Source organism: Mytilus trossulus, chromosome 6, assembly GCF_036588685.1.
Source record: "Mytilus trossulus isolate FHL-02 chromosome 6, PNRI_Mtr1.1.1.hap1, whole genome shotgun sequence".
In the NCBI taxonomy this organism is placed as follows: domain Eukaryota; kingdom Metazoa; phylum Mollusca; class Bivalvia; order Mytilida; family Mytilidae; genus Mytilus; species Mytilus trossulus.
In genome coordinates, this window is record NC_086378.1 from 47,448,686 (window position 1) to 47,464,113 (window position 15,428).

At 32.4% G+C, this 15,428-nt stretch overlaps 1 protein-coding gene across 1 annotated transcript; it reads left to right on the forward strand.

Moving 5' to 3' along the window:
* Positions 1-445: 445 nt before the first annotated feature.
* LOC134723467 (fibrinogen C domain-containing protein 1-like) lies at positions 446-12,263 on the forward strand. The gene is made up of 7 exons (XM_063587073.1): positions 446-539; positions 2,112-2,179; positions 4,016-4,141; positions 8,921-9,042; positions 10,306-10,402; positions 10,765-10,929; positions 11,875-12,263. Exons 2-7 carry the CDS (start codon positions 2,116-2,118, stop codon positions 12,123-12,125), a joined length of 825 nt encoding a protein of 274 aa, XP_063443143.1. The 5' UTR covers positions 446-539; positions 2,112-2,115; the 3' UTR covers positions 12,126-12,263.
* The last annotated feature ends 3,165 nt before the right edge of the window (positions 12,264-15,428 follow it).

The following is a 15,428-nucleotide window of genomic DNA, read 5'->3' on the forward strand; positions in this document are numbered from 1 at the left end:
TATGAAAGGCTTGGAGCCTTCAAATTTTATAAGCATACACATTTTGTATATGACCGTCTCAAGTCTATAGTCTATAATTAAGTGGTTGTCGTTTGATGCTGTGGTTTTTTTTTTTCGTTCATTATTTTGCACATAAATAAGGCCGTTGGTGTACTCGTTTAAATGGTTATCTATTTGTCTATCTTTTATAGCCGTCTATGCGGTATGAGCTTTGTTCATTGTTAAAGGCCCTATGTCACCTTTAGTGGTTAATTTCTTGTTTAGTCTCTTGTGAAGAGTTGTCTTATTTGCTATCATAAATTTGCTGATGTAATTACATTATCGATCAAGAAGTGTTAAATGACAAATAAAGAATGTTGCACGTTGGAAAATATCTAATTAATCAGTCAATATTAAGAATGAAAAACAACATATGTCACTAATCGGTGTTGTAAACCTGGGAGAACATTCACCGAGCACTTTAATTTAACTTGCTATTTAATAAGACACTTCATTTTAAAAGTCATCTATCTATCTACAGGTCTTCAATACACATTGTGGTAAGTTATTAATCATTTTAGTTTAAACAATATTTTAATCAAATAAATTGAATTGGATTGGTCAACAAGCATAGCCTATGTAAGCCCTCTGCACATGAATTACTTTCTTAATACAAACGATATTCTAGTTATTAGAATGTGTTTAATACAACTTAAAATGTAATAAAGAAGTATTCCATCAGACAATTGTCAGCTCTTCTTGTTTACCGAGAGCTTTAGACACTCACGGCAAAGATATCCAATGTTTAATGAAAACTTTATTGCGTGTACCAAGTCAGGAATATGACAGCTGTCATCCATTTGATTTATATGATTGCGCTTTTCATTTTGCCGTTTAATTAGGGACTTTTCGTTTTGAATTTTGTCTGAGTTTAGTATTTTTGTGATATTACTTTTTACTTTTCTTAAACAATTTATCTAGTCTTGACCAGACAGTAAAACGCTATGTAATGTTTGTCCATTTTTTTAAATTATTTTTTACCTTGTATTGTCTAGTTTTGATGAATTATTTGGTCGATTGTTACCTTTTCATCCTCTCTCTCTCTAATACCCGTGAAGCAGATGCATTACTTTCTGAACTTTCAATGAGTTCTTTAGCTGTTTGAAACCCTCTTTATATGTAATTATTTAAAACATAATGTAATATTAATTATTAAAAAATTAATGTAACGCACAAATGAGACGAAAACAAAATACGATTAATAAGCTGAAATGATTCCGACACAGCCCTCGTATAGTAATGTTTCTTGCAATGAGTCATATTCAGGTGTATGGAAAGGTTAAATCGACCTCTATGGCATCGTTGTGTAAAGCTTAGAAACAAATGTATATTCTTATGTGGCATTGTGTAGGTCCATTGTCAAGCACATATCTGGTTCTGTTACATTTCCGTTATAGAACAACTGCTATGAAGTAGTTTATGTTGATTTAGCACAACATTAATATTTCTTAATAATACATAACAAGAAACAAGTAATTGGGTTATACCTAACAAAAACACATACCAAATGTGTACATATTCGGACATTTCCCTACCAATAAACTTTACAGAATATGAAATGTTAAATTGCGGAAACGTTTTTGATAGACAAGACTAAAATCGTTATAAAGATAGAGCATTACAAGGAACAAAATTTTAACTGAAACATGATCAATACGAATCCATTTTTAACGAAACTAGAGGTGATTTAAACATGTTAAATACTTTCAACATTTGCATTTTCGACAGTCCGATGTAATGGCAATGTAAAACGCCCGGTTACCCACTTCCCCTTTTAACATAGTTAAAGATGATGCTAGTGATTAAAATGATTCGAAGGCAAAACAATAAACAAATTCAATGCTTACAACTTGAAAGTGCTTTGCTACACCATTCCTTATATTCAGTATTTTGTGTTTTTTCTTTTTTGTACAATGGGACTTTGGTGACAGCTCTGTATTTTTTTTTAACTTCACATTAGTATTCAAAATAAAGAAATAAATGCGTATATGCTCACTGTGCTTACTTCTGGTTCGCGGTACTTTCTTAACAACCTAAAATATAGAATTCATATCGCTTTTTTTGAATTTCAGCCATATGATGAAGTTTTGTTGTTCGATTGTTATCATCCTCTGCACACTTGGTGTGTCTCATGGCGGCAGTAAGTATTCGTCAGAGTTAATGGCATAGACATTTTTCAATACGGAATGTCAATGACTAATCAAGGTCTTAAACTGTTGTATTGACTGCCCTAAATTTTTTGTTTTTTCTGGTTCAATGCTGATATCTTCACGGATAAATCGGGGCAGAGGTCAAATCAAGTCCCAAATTCTAGATTACTTTGCACTTGGTTTTCCCTGCAGCACATAGCTAAATCATAATTTTTTGATTGAACCTAATTTCTGTAATAGTAGATCTAAATTAATGTTTGGGGTTTTAATCTATATGGAAGTATTATCCCTTCTTAAAATTCATTTCTGTAAGTAGCGAATTTGCGTAAAATAAATGATTCGAGGCTGCTTAATGCTCTCTAGTATGACTAACTTCGCAAAAATAGAAATCAACGAATATCTAACTATTACTGTGAAAGGTAAAGTAGTATTTTCATTTTTAATCAAGGAACTAAGGTTTCCGCTGCGACCTTCAATGTTTGACTTTAGATATTTTATTAAATGACCACCCTTTTAGACACACGGCTCTTCTTTTTAAATAGTCTTGCACTTCTTGACTCACACAAAAGTTCCTGATTCGATTTCCGTTCCGGGATGAAAATTTCAGAAACTGGATTTTGGCTCTCCATTGAGCCCATTTGTAAGTACGGTCTTGAAATTTTTTTTTAAAAAGTAAGGAAACGATGATAGTCCATCGAAAAGGAACGATGAATGGCTGACATGAGTTTAAATAGAGATATATCCCTTTTATGCACGTTAAATACACCCTTGTAGATTTCAAAAAAGAGCAGGATAATGCCGTTACAAGTAAGCACTCACACCCAAAAAATGGAAAGGGATTACTAATTGTTTCAAAACTTGTTTCTCAATCCACTATAAATAAATATTTTTCAACTTAAAGATCCATTTAACAAGTGCAACCTATTTTTAGCCTGATTTTTTTTTATTTACCATGAACATTTATTAACTTAACGTTAAGGTTTATGAAAAAAAACAGGCTGCTAAATGAGAGATCAAAGATCCCATCAGGAACTTCAAACTCATAAGCGGAAACAAACTTTCTAGCATGCCAAAAAGAAAATACGAAAAAAAGAAAATCAATAGAACACAAAACAGCTATAAAAAAATTGAGCAACATGAACCCATTCAAGAGCCAGGTGTGATATAAATTCTTCAAGTTTTGGCATGGGACTTTGGGTTTTAGATTCTTAAATGTCAATGCGGTTCTAGCCTCCCTCTTTAACTACAACATTGTAGTTCTATAACGTGTAAAAGCTACTAGTAACTCTTAATATGTTAAAGGTACAGTCCTTTTATTCTAATCAGGAGTTCTTTTTTCGAGAGCCAGATGATAGAAGCTTCCATGTTACAGCTATTCAACCATGTTAACACAATAATCTACCTTTTTTTAATTATTTCAATTATTGGGGGATAACCACATTTGTTTCACAACGATAACATCAATATTTATTTTGAGCTAAATATCTGTACAAAACTTTTCAATTATACTTTCCTAGGTTGGCATGAGAACAATCAAAATGTTTTGCATTCAAGAAGAACTAATTTAAAAAAAATTAAGCAGAGATACGATCATCTCGAAAATGTAGGTAACCTTCATGCATGATAAATCATACTTCACAATCTAACACATCAATTTGTTCGTTAAAAAACTATTTCTATGTGTGCCCTACATGTATATTCGACATGGTTAATTATTGAATTTCCGAGAAATATGCAATGACATTATGTATAGTTATATCCTTATTGTTTACTGTATATGTCAAAGTAAATCATGCTATATTTGATCGAAGTACTTTACTTTTCAGTTCTTTCTGGAAAATGCCGAACGTCAAATGGTACATGCGGAAGAAGAGGTTTCGCGTGTAATGAGACATTGGGGTCAGGGTGGAAACAGTATGGCAAATGCTGCAATGAAAGACCATGTTGCAAATGTAAGTATAACTAGAATTGCCATTGCGAGCAATAGCGGATGTCACGCTGGTCCGCCAATTGCCACTAAGTGGCAACAATTTTAACATATATACATCACTGTCAGTGTGTTAGTTTTCAGTAAGTTAACTTTAAAGCATTTTGAAAATGTTCATATTTGTACTGTTTCTTTTGCAACGGCGGCCATTTTGAAAATTCCAAAGATGGATTGCATGTCTTCGCATGCCAAGTAATATTTCCACAAAGTTTTATTCAGTTTGGAAGACTTTAAGATTTTTCACATTATTTCTGTGTCCATGACAACGGTAGCTATCTTGGAAATGCCAACCCCCGATTGCACACCTGCACATGGGGGTTGGCATTATAGTTTAGTTACATCATCATTGGTCCATTCATTTTCAAGAAATAGTCGTAACAAAAAAGTGTGGAATAATAAGAAAGATTATAAATTAAAAAAAGAATGGAACAATAACAATATGTCACTAGACCTCTGTCAGGGTTACATAACTATACATCATGTGAAAGTTATTGTCACTATTGATTTAATCGAATTAAATAAATGTGTACATAGTATTGGTTAAGTTTTCCTCTTTCTTCATACATAGTTTTTGTTGCACGCATCATCGACTATGATGGCGACTTGTACATCCGAAAAAAACAACAATGTTAACTAAAATTGCGGATGTCACCCTTTCCTTACTTGCCACTAAGCGGCAGCCTTTTCAAAATTGTTTAACAATGAATGCACATATACGCATGACAATTTTTCATTCTGTAAAATTTCAGAGCATTTTAGAAAATTTCACATTTTTGCTGCGTCCATGGCAACTGCATTTTGAAAATTTCAAAGCAAAAGTCTCATCTTTATTTGCCAGTTAACAATAATATCAATAAAATTAACGGTAACATTTTTCTTGCACCAAATGCTTATTTCGACAATACATGTCCCTTTAATGATGCTCGTGGCCAAAATATTTGAAATCAAAAGCTTAAATTAAAGATGAAGAGCTATAACATGTATAATTCAAAAGGTCCAAAAAGTATAGCCAAGTCGGTGAAAGGAATCAGAGTTCTGCATGAGGGAGATACATTCCTTAATTTATAATAATTTCTTATATTTTGTAACAGCAAATTTTAATAACATAAACAATCTGTATTTTCATGCCAGTACCGAAGTACTGGTAACTGGGCTGGTTATACCCTCGGGGACTTATAGTCCACCAGCAGAGGCATCGACCCAGTGGTAGTAATAAAACTAACGGTACCAATTTTCCTGCACCAGATGCGCATTTCGACAATATATGTCTCTTTAGTGATGCTCGTGGCCAAAATATTTGAAATCCAAAGCTTATATAAAAGATGAAGAACTATAATTCAAAAGGTTCAAAAAGTATAGCCAAGTTCGTGAAAGGAACCAGAGTTTTGCATGAGGGAGATACATTCCTTAATTTATAATAATTTCTAATATTTGTAACAGCAAATTTTAATAACACAAAAAATCCGTATTTTCATGCCAGTACCGAAGTAAATCATAATATCAAGTAGCACTTTATAAGTGTTTGACTTCTTTGCAGTTTCCATGACAACGGTGGCCATTTTTGGAAATTCCATTCTCAAAAAATTCATTCAGACTTGCCAGTCTACAATCATATAAAGTTTCGTCAGTTTTAGAGCATTTTGAAATTTTTGAAATTTTTTACTTTTGTGATGGTTTCTATGGCAACAGAGACCATTCCCAAAATTTAATGGCATATACCACATTGGTTCAATGGATGGACCATACCATCGATTCGATCAATTTGACCTACCATTTTAAAAAAGTAAATGCCACTCTGTTTTGGACTGTTTTGACCTGTTTTGCATAGTTTCCATGGTAACGGCAGACATTTTCGAAATTCCAACGCCAAATTCCACATCTACCATTGTTGCTGATCGTTTTTGTGAAGTTTTATAAAATTTGGAGAATTTCCATATTTTTGAAAATTGATTGCCAAAATCATCCCAAAGCAGTATATAGTGGGCACCGACATTGTATTAAAATTCAAATATTTTAAGGTTAAGCATTCTAAAACAATTCCTCTAACTCCAATTTTCCGTTTCCATAGTGATGGCAGCCATTTTTTTGGTCGAAAGTTGCATTGCAACTGGAAAGAAAGGGTTTCTTGTTATAATGCACCATCATACTGATTGGTTCTCCTTGCTCTGGGAAAGCAGGCGGACAGAATTAGGTGGGAAAAATAAATAGTAAAAGGGAAAAAGAAACAGAGGAATAGCAATATGTCACCCGATATTGTCGATCGGGTGACATAAATATGACATTTTTTTGTTCTTAATATTCCACATTTTCAATTTGCTTGTTGAAGACAAAGCAATCAATGCTTGTAATTTTTGCTGCCTTTTTGTTCCTGAAGATTTCTTTATATAACAATTTCAGAAATGTTTCTGTTCTGCACTTAGGTTATGACTTTGCGTTTGCATATCATACAGTTTGAAAGCAAATTAATGAGTTACATTAATTATTTTATTTGGAATAATTTTCATTTTATTGAATGAATGATATGTTTTTTCAACTTCAACGTTAGCAATATTGTCTCCATCATACCAGAAAAAAATATTTATTAAAACAGAAACCATCCTTAATCTCTTAATAATGCATAATGAGTATTATGTGGTCATTGTTATAAATTTCCTGTTTACTTAACTTTGAAATTTTTGAAAAAACTAAGGATTTTCCGATTCCAGACATAGATTACCCAATCCGTATTTGGCAGAACCTTTTGGAATTTTGGATCCTCTATGCTCTTTAACTTTGTATTTGTTTAGCTCTATATATATTTTGATATGAGCGTCACTGATAAGTCTTACAAAGACGAAACGCGCGCCGGCGTATTCAATTATAATCATGATTCCTTTAATAACTATTTACCCTACTGGGTCGATGCCACTGCTGGTGCACGTTACGTCCCCGAGGGTATCACTTCGGTGATGACATGAAAATCAATAATGTGGTCATTTTTATAAATTTCCTTTTTACAAAACTTTTCGAAAAACTAAGGATTTTTTTATCCCAGACATAGATTCCCTAAGCTGTATGTGGCAAAACCTTTTGAAAATTTTGATCTTCAATACTCTTCAAATTTGTACTTGTTTGGCTTGATGAATATTCTGACGTGACCGTCACTGATGAGTCTAAGATAAACGAAACGCGCGTCTGGTGTAATTAATCATAATCCTGTCACCTTTGATAATTATGAAAGCAATGAGTTTGCATTACCAATAATATTCTATATCGTTGTAAATTTTTTTGAATTAGGTTTTATAAATGGTATTTTTGTTAAAAGAGGGACGAAAGATAACAAAGGGACAGTCAAACTCGTAAATCTAAAACAAACTGACAACGCCATGACTAAAAATGAAAAAGACAAACAGAAAAACAATAGTACACATGACACAACATAGAAAACTAAAGAATAAACAACACGAACCCCACCAAAAACTAGGGGTGATCTCAGGTGCTCCGGAAGGGTAAGCAGATCCTGCTCCACATGCGGCACCCGTCGTGTTGCTTATGTGATTGCAAATCCGGTAAATAGTCTAATTCGGTAGGTCAAATTCATGAAAGGGAAGGGGATTGTAGTTACGACGTAAGGATCATATCCGATATCATTTGTGAAACGGTTATTCCATAACGGTCAACCAACTCGTGATGGCGTCCGTAAAATTTACGAAGGGATGATTTCAAGTTCACCATTTGGAACTCTTGGTTTAATAGCTTCCTTCTGAGCAGTAACCCTCTATCAAGAAAATCATGATAGGAAATGCAAGCATGGGAATATCGTATCAATTTGTTAATGTTTTATGATAAAAGTTTTTTTTATATTGGATGGCTCATCTGCTCACTGCTAGCAAAAAAAAATGAAAGTAGGCAATTACTCCATCTACATTTGTAGCTTGGATATAACACTACATGTAGAATTCAAAACAAAATATTGTAATACTTTATTCAAAGATCAAGTGTATAAACTTCAATTATTGCATCTAGGTAATTCTGGGTAGAGGACAAATTTCCATTTATCCTCTTTTTGTAAATTAAACAAAAAAACTGGCATTTTGTTTGTATAATTTGATAATTTGTCATATAGTTTGTCATGCTTAAATACTCCACAATGATTGAATTAAACTTTAGATTTAAAATATATTGGCCTCAATTTATTGTTGAAATTTTCAGCTTGTGCAGTAAGATATGTACCCGTATTGAATGAATCTTTAAAAAAAAATACGTTAACAAAATTTGTTGATGACGTCAAGCTTCACTGACGAGACATTGATTGTCAAAATCCGCATCAAGTGCGATCGAATTGGTACCGTTTATGTTATTCATGGCGTTCTGCAACATTTCATCATGCTTATTCATCCATTACGTAACTGAAATTAAGCCATCGCTATTTTTCTTTTTCTGTTGTAATTGCGAATGAGGTAAAATAATAGATTTTCTTATCTATAATCATGATAATACACAATTAAATATTTACGATCCGATGCATTTTGCTTACAATCTGCAGAAAATCAGAATATTGGTGGAGGAAAAATATCTACTATGTATGTATATCGGAACCGTTTGCGATCTAAATGCCACTCCTATTTTATATACTGTCAGCCATATTATGAACAAAATAAAAGACGATAATCACGAAGTCATTCCCTGCCTCGCTCCTCTTTGAATTCTTGAGTAGTCTCATTCTGTCTTAAATTCTTTAATTGGTGTTTTGATAATATTTTAGATATAAGAGATTGTAGCGATCTTCCAAAGGATTCCCGAAATGGTATCTACAGGATTAAACCAGACCATGCAGAAGAATTCGATGTTTATTGTGATATGAAAGTTGATCATGGTGGTTGGACTGTATGTATACTAGATATGAATCCATGATATGTTTTTCTTCTGCTGCATAGTATGCGTGCAAAGTCTAAAAAAAGTATCAAGCCTGGCTGTTGTAAGAAGGTTAGGTACAACACATTTCATTTTCATTTTGACCTTCTCGTTTAGAATATTTAAGATATCTTTTTCAGTTGCAAAGACATGCAATAAAAAAAATTTATTGAACCGAGGCGTTTTAATTTCAAGAGAAATAACTATTTCAATACCGAGCAATGATTCCGTATAACTACGTAATGGGCGAAAACATATTGGCAGTTATCCATAAAAAAAGTCAAATAAAAGTCATGACAATTGATTTTTTTTACTTTCTTCTCCGATTTCCACAATCTGTACACATTTGAATAAGACTAACTATCATTTTCATCAATCCGATGTGCAAAAATGATACATTTTCCGGACCTGAATTAGTCGATTTATGCCTCTTTTTTTTTACCTACTATGTTTTAAACTATGCCAACAATGTTCAGGACTATTATTATAAATTACTTTAGGTCATTTCAATATGTTGTATAGCGGTTGAGCTAATATGGTATTGACAATGGCATTAGGGTTCTTGGTTGTCTCCTTTTGTATAATAACGAGAAAGACACTTACGCAAAGTCATCCTCCTTTATCTAGGAGAATTAGAATAATTTGGATAAGTACCCAAATAAACCCTGTTTTATTGAAATATAAATGATTAACACGATGACCAAAGTATATCCTACTTTTTCTCTATTTTATCATCATTCTTTACCAGGATAGATATTCTTGGGTCGTTTGCAAAACTTATTACATATATAGATATAGGAAGATGTGGTGTGAGTGCCAATGAGACAACTCTCCATCCAAATAACAATTTAAAAAGTAAACCATTATAGGTTAAAGTACGGCCTTCACCACGGAGCCTTGGCTCGCACCGAACAACAAGCTATAAAGGGCCCCACAATTACTAGTGTAAAACCACAATATACCCACAAGTAAATTCAGCATTTCCAATGACTAAGTCAATGATACCAAGTCATATTTTTCTTAATTGAAAATCAAGAGGTGAGCGAGGTTCTTGTGTTCAGCATTATTATACAAAGGGACTGATACTTATTTGTTTAGTTTAATACGTTTATCATATATTTGATATTTTAAATTTAATGCTCAATTCAAACTATTAATCTTTGAAATAGGACAATAAAGCATATGTAAAATAGAAGAATGTATATACTTTAAGAAAACATAATACATTTTCATCAGGTTATACAAAGAAGAGAGAGTGGTGATCTTAATTTCATTGAAGGATGGGAAAAATACAAAACAGGATTTGGAAAACTTAAACGCGAATTTTGGTTAGGTGAGTATGTATTGATTAAAAGTATTGAACCTTGTTTAGTGAACACGCAAAGATCATAACAAAATCTGAAACAAGTATCGTTGCATAACAAATGTATGCTAATGTGCTTTATCTATATGCTTTTTTGTGTTTCTTCGTCACAAATTTGTTTGTTTAAATAATGATTAGGATTATAAGAAAGTTTTGAGCGTCACTGATGAGTGTTATGTAGACGAAACGCGCGTCTGGGGTACTAAATTATAATCCTGGTACATTTGATAACTATTGACTGATGTACCCTAATTATCACATGTTTTTATTCTTATGCGATGTCTATATAAATAAACCAGAAAGATAACATTTTAAGCACTATTCAATTCCAGGGAATGACAAGATTCACACCTTGACGTCACAAGGCAGATATGAACTGCTTATAGGTCTCGTTGACTTTGACAACAATCAAGCTCATGCTAAATACAAACATTTCTACATCGGGAATGAAACGTCTAAGTACAAAATCAATGTTTACGGTTACAGTGGTAGTGCTGGTAAGCATAATAAGCAAAGTGATTAGTATCTACTTATTGGTATCTACTTTTTGTTAAATAAGTTCGTAATATTAAAACCATTTGAACTGTGATAATATTTGTCAGAATTGCAACTTCCCGTTGATATATCATAGTATTTAATGAATGCAATATTTGAAAAAAAAAATCATATTAAAAAACTATAGTCATCAATCCTGTCAAATTCATTTAAAATCTAAAGTTATTGATTTTCTTATTTTGAAATAAGTAATACTATAGCGTAAACTAATGGTAAAAACCTATAACAATATCTGGATGATTTTCGCTCCTCTGTTTTGGTTTTGATGTTATATTTTTTATTCTCATCGGATTTTGTCTAATGCTTAGTCCGCTTCTGTGTGTGTTACATTTTAATGTTTTGTCGTTGTTCTCCTCTTTTACTTAATGCGTTTCCCTCAGCTTTAGTTTGTTATCCCGATTTTGTTTTTTGTCCATCGATTTACGAGTTTTGAACAGCGGTATGGTACTGTTGCCTTTATCTGAAATAGAAGTTACTTGAGAGAATTTTACAATTGATAGTATATAAATTACAAACCAAAAAAGAATTTCAAGATTTTCAAAACTGACTTTAAGAGGTTTGACGCTATAAAATCAGGTTCAATCCACCATTTTCTACATTTGATAATGCCTGTACCAAGTCAGGAATATGACAGTTATTGTGCATTCGTTTGAAGTGTTATATTATTTGATTTTGCTATTTGATTAGGAACTTTCCGATTTTAATTATCCTTGGAGTTCAGTATTGTTGTGGTTTTGTTTTGGTTAGCGAGGAAATATTTTTATTTATTGACACTATATTTACATAACTTAAGGATTCCGAATATCTGACAAAAAGCTACAAAACAAGAGTAAAAATGTACAACAGTTAGAAATACCTATTATTTACAACAATATTTTTCATTGAAGGGGACAGCTTGAACTACCACAATGGAATGCCTTTCACTACCATTGACAGAGACAATGATCCATATATAGATAAGAACTGTGCCGCACTTTCAAATGGTGCATGGTGGTTTAGAACCTGTTTCCATAGTCATCTCAATGGAATATTTTTCAACAGGACGCCATCAAACCATTGGGGGGGAATTATTTGGAAAGACTGGAAAGGTTTTCATTATTCACTGAGAGCTACTGAAATGATGATTCGAAGACTGTAATAGCAAAACGGGATATTGGAAAAAGACTTACCATGTATTATGGGACAACAAATTAAATGAAACTGATATTTTGTTCTTTTGACTTCTAAAATGAATGATTATTGAATTATAAGTAAAATACTGCAATCAATAAAAATAATTTCTGAAATTTGCTGTCAATATGTTTTATAGTATTCTTATAGTATTTTTATAGTATTTTTTATAGTATTTTTCAGATATGTTCTCACTTTAAAAGTGTCCTGTACCCAGTCAGGAAGATGGTCATTGTTATATTATTGTTCGTTTCTCTGTGTATTGCATTTTAACGTTGAGTCGTTTGTGTTTTCTCTTATTTTTGAGATAAGACGTGGCACGGTACTTGTCTATCCCAAATTCATGTATTTGGTTTTCATGTTATATTTGTTATTCTCGTGGTGTCTTGTCTGATGATTTGTCAGTTTCTGTGTATGTTGCGTTTCGGTGTTGTGTCGTTGTTCTCCTCTTATATTTAATGCGTTTCACTCGGTTTTGGTTTGTTACCCCGATTTTGTTTTTTGTCCATGGATTTATGAGTTTTGAACAGCGGTATACTACTGTTGCCTTTATTTATGAATACGGAACAAGGATTCCTAAACTGCAACAAGTATGTAACGAAATTTCTCCACTCGAGACAGTAAAATTTAGATAGCTGGACTGAACAGGACAACAATTAATAGTTATCAAAGGTACCAAGATTATAATTTAGTACGCCAGACGCGCGTTTCGTCTACATAAGACTCATCAGTGACGCTCATATCAAAATATTTATAGAGCCAAACAAGTGCGAAGTTGAAGAGCATTGATGATCCAAAATTTTAAAAAGTGGTGCCAAATACGGCTAAGGTAATTTATTCCTGGGATAAGAAAATCCTTAGTTTTTCGAAAATTTTATATTCAGGAAATTTATAAAAATGCCCACATAATTGATATTCATGTCAACACCAAAGTGCTGACTACTTGGCTGGCGATACCCTCGGGGAAGAAACGTCCACCAGCAGTAGCATCGACCCAGTGGTGTAAATAGTTATCAAAGGTACCAGGATTATAATTTAGTACGCCAGACGCGACTTTAGTTTTATTTTCTTGTTATTCCATCACATCTCTGTTAAGGTCAAGTAACTGTAAATGGGCTTTGTTGCAGATTTAGCTAGAATTTTGCATGCAACCTTGGCTCGTTGAACTATAACTGTAAATCGAAAAAAATAATGCATTCATCTCTTATATTATGCACCATTTGGAATGATGTTTACCGTTAAAACAAAGTCAATGACCCTATCTTTATTTTGTGTCGTTAAAACGGAAATTTATGTATCAACATTATAAATTTTCTTCAAGAAAAATCTATGGAGTAGAATTAGAGATTTATTAGAAAGAGGTATGGCCAATATGCCTAGGATTTTTTTCACAGAAGGGCCAATTTCAAAAAGTGCCAACAGAGTAAAATTTCCTATAAAAAACAAAAATAAAAATGCTTTTTGATCAATATCTCGATTTACATATAGTATGATATGTGTGATCAATAGCTAATTTAACCCTAAAAAAAGGATGAAAGTCCAATATCCGGATTTTCGGGTGTTTTTATGTGAAAAAAAAACCAGGGAATCCCCCAAGAAGGACATTTCAAACCAAAGAAAAGTAATGCTTTTTATGACTGTTGTTATTCATACTACTTTTTACTTCAAAAATGAAATTGGTTTAGTGTGTCCTTATTACATAAAAAACAACTTTTTAAAGAAAAAATTGTAACATCGATAAATTGTACCAATATAGCTTCTAAATAAGATATATAATGATAAGAATCGCCGTAGCTCCACCAGTAGAGCACAGAACTACTACTAAATGACGGTTTTGAAGAAAGGGTTCGAACCTCGCTCAGAACTTTTGCATTTTTTTGTGTTGTTTTATTAAATTTTAAAGTTTCTATCATATTTTTTTGTGTTGTTTGCTTGATTCATAGAGTCATTTTGGTTCATTTTGACTATTCAGTTAGTGTACTAGTAAATAATTTTACGTGTATCAAAGAAAAAACAATGTATCGCTTATTGTGTGCAATCCTATGACTGTCCATACTCTTGAATTACTTTCTATTCATGTGTTTACGTTATTACATATATCCAAGGGACAACTGCCGTCAAACTGATGTAGGTGCCTGTACATAAATTATAACCAATAACACGAGAATTAATTCTATAGAAATTAAGCCTACATGTTGCGGGTGTAATATACACATAACTTAAAATAAGGCCATTGTATACAATTTTCATAACAACAAAACACATTTCGTCGAAACCTTTTTTGAACATGGTATTGTAACAAATGCAGTCAACAACAATTTTGTCGCCAAATCACAAACTGTAAAGATACTAGTACTGAAATGTTTACCACCGTCTATACACGGGTACATAACTCATCAGAAAAATAAAACAACATAACAGAACAAATCAATTACACTACAAATCGTGATTGTAGGTAAAACATCAAGAAGCTGTTGCATCTGTATCACAACGAAGGGTCGATTTGTTAAAATTACAGAAAAGGCAATACAACATGAAGTAGAAACACAGGGTGATCTATGACCAACTGATGTAAGATGTTCTCCGGTTAAAATATATACATGTACATGTATTTTCTCGTCTAATCTTATAGACGATAAAATCTTAAAAGACCAGGACAAATACTGTGTAACAGATATACATACATTGTATTCAGAATGAGAAAATCACGATTTGAATTAGCTCGATATTATTTGGCTCCTTGAGAAGTTACATGGTATGGCACCTTGCATAAAGGATGTTTATAATAAAATAAAATCAATATTAAAAAATCAATAGTCATGGCCTTGTTTTTGTAGGAATACCTGTTCAAGGTATGAAAATAAATGATGTGACGTATTTTTATGTACTATAAATAGCATCTATAGGGCTATTTAAAACATGATTTTACCTATCTTATCGAATGAAACAAATTGCCGGTAAATTGGCTATACCTCTTTATTAAATATATACAATTTCCCCTAAAAAAAGTATTTGCCTTCATGGGGACTAAGGTATTACGCATTGCCAGTTTGGTAAATAAGAAATTAAAATAATGAGTGTTTAAGAGATTAAACCTGTTATTTGGCCTTTGTCAGTAATATTGGAATCGGGAGATGTTATGTCTCTCGGCGTAGACTCATGTCGTTACATACATCCTCGACCATTATATGGACCTAGTACATATAACAGGAACATTATGAAAACACTAATTAATTAATACTATATCGATTATAAATTGAACTAAAATAAT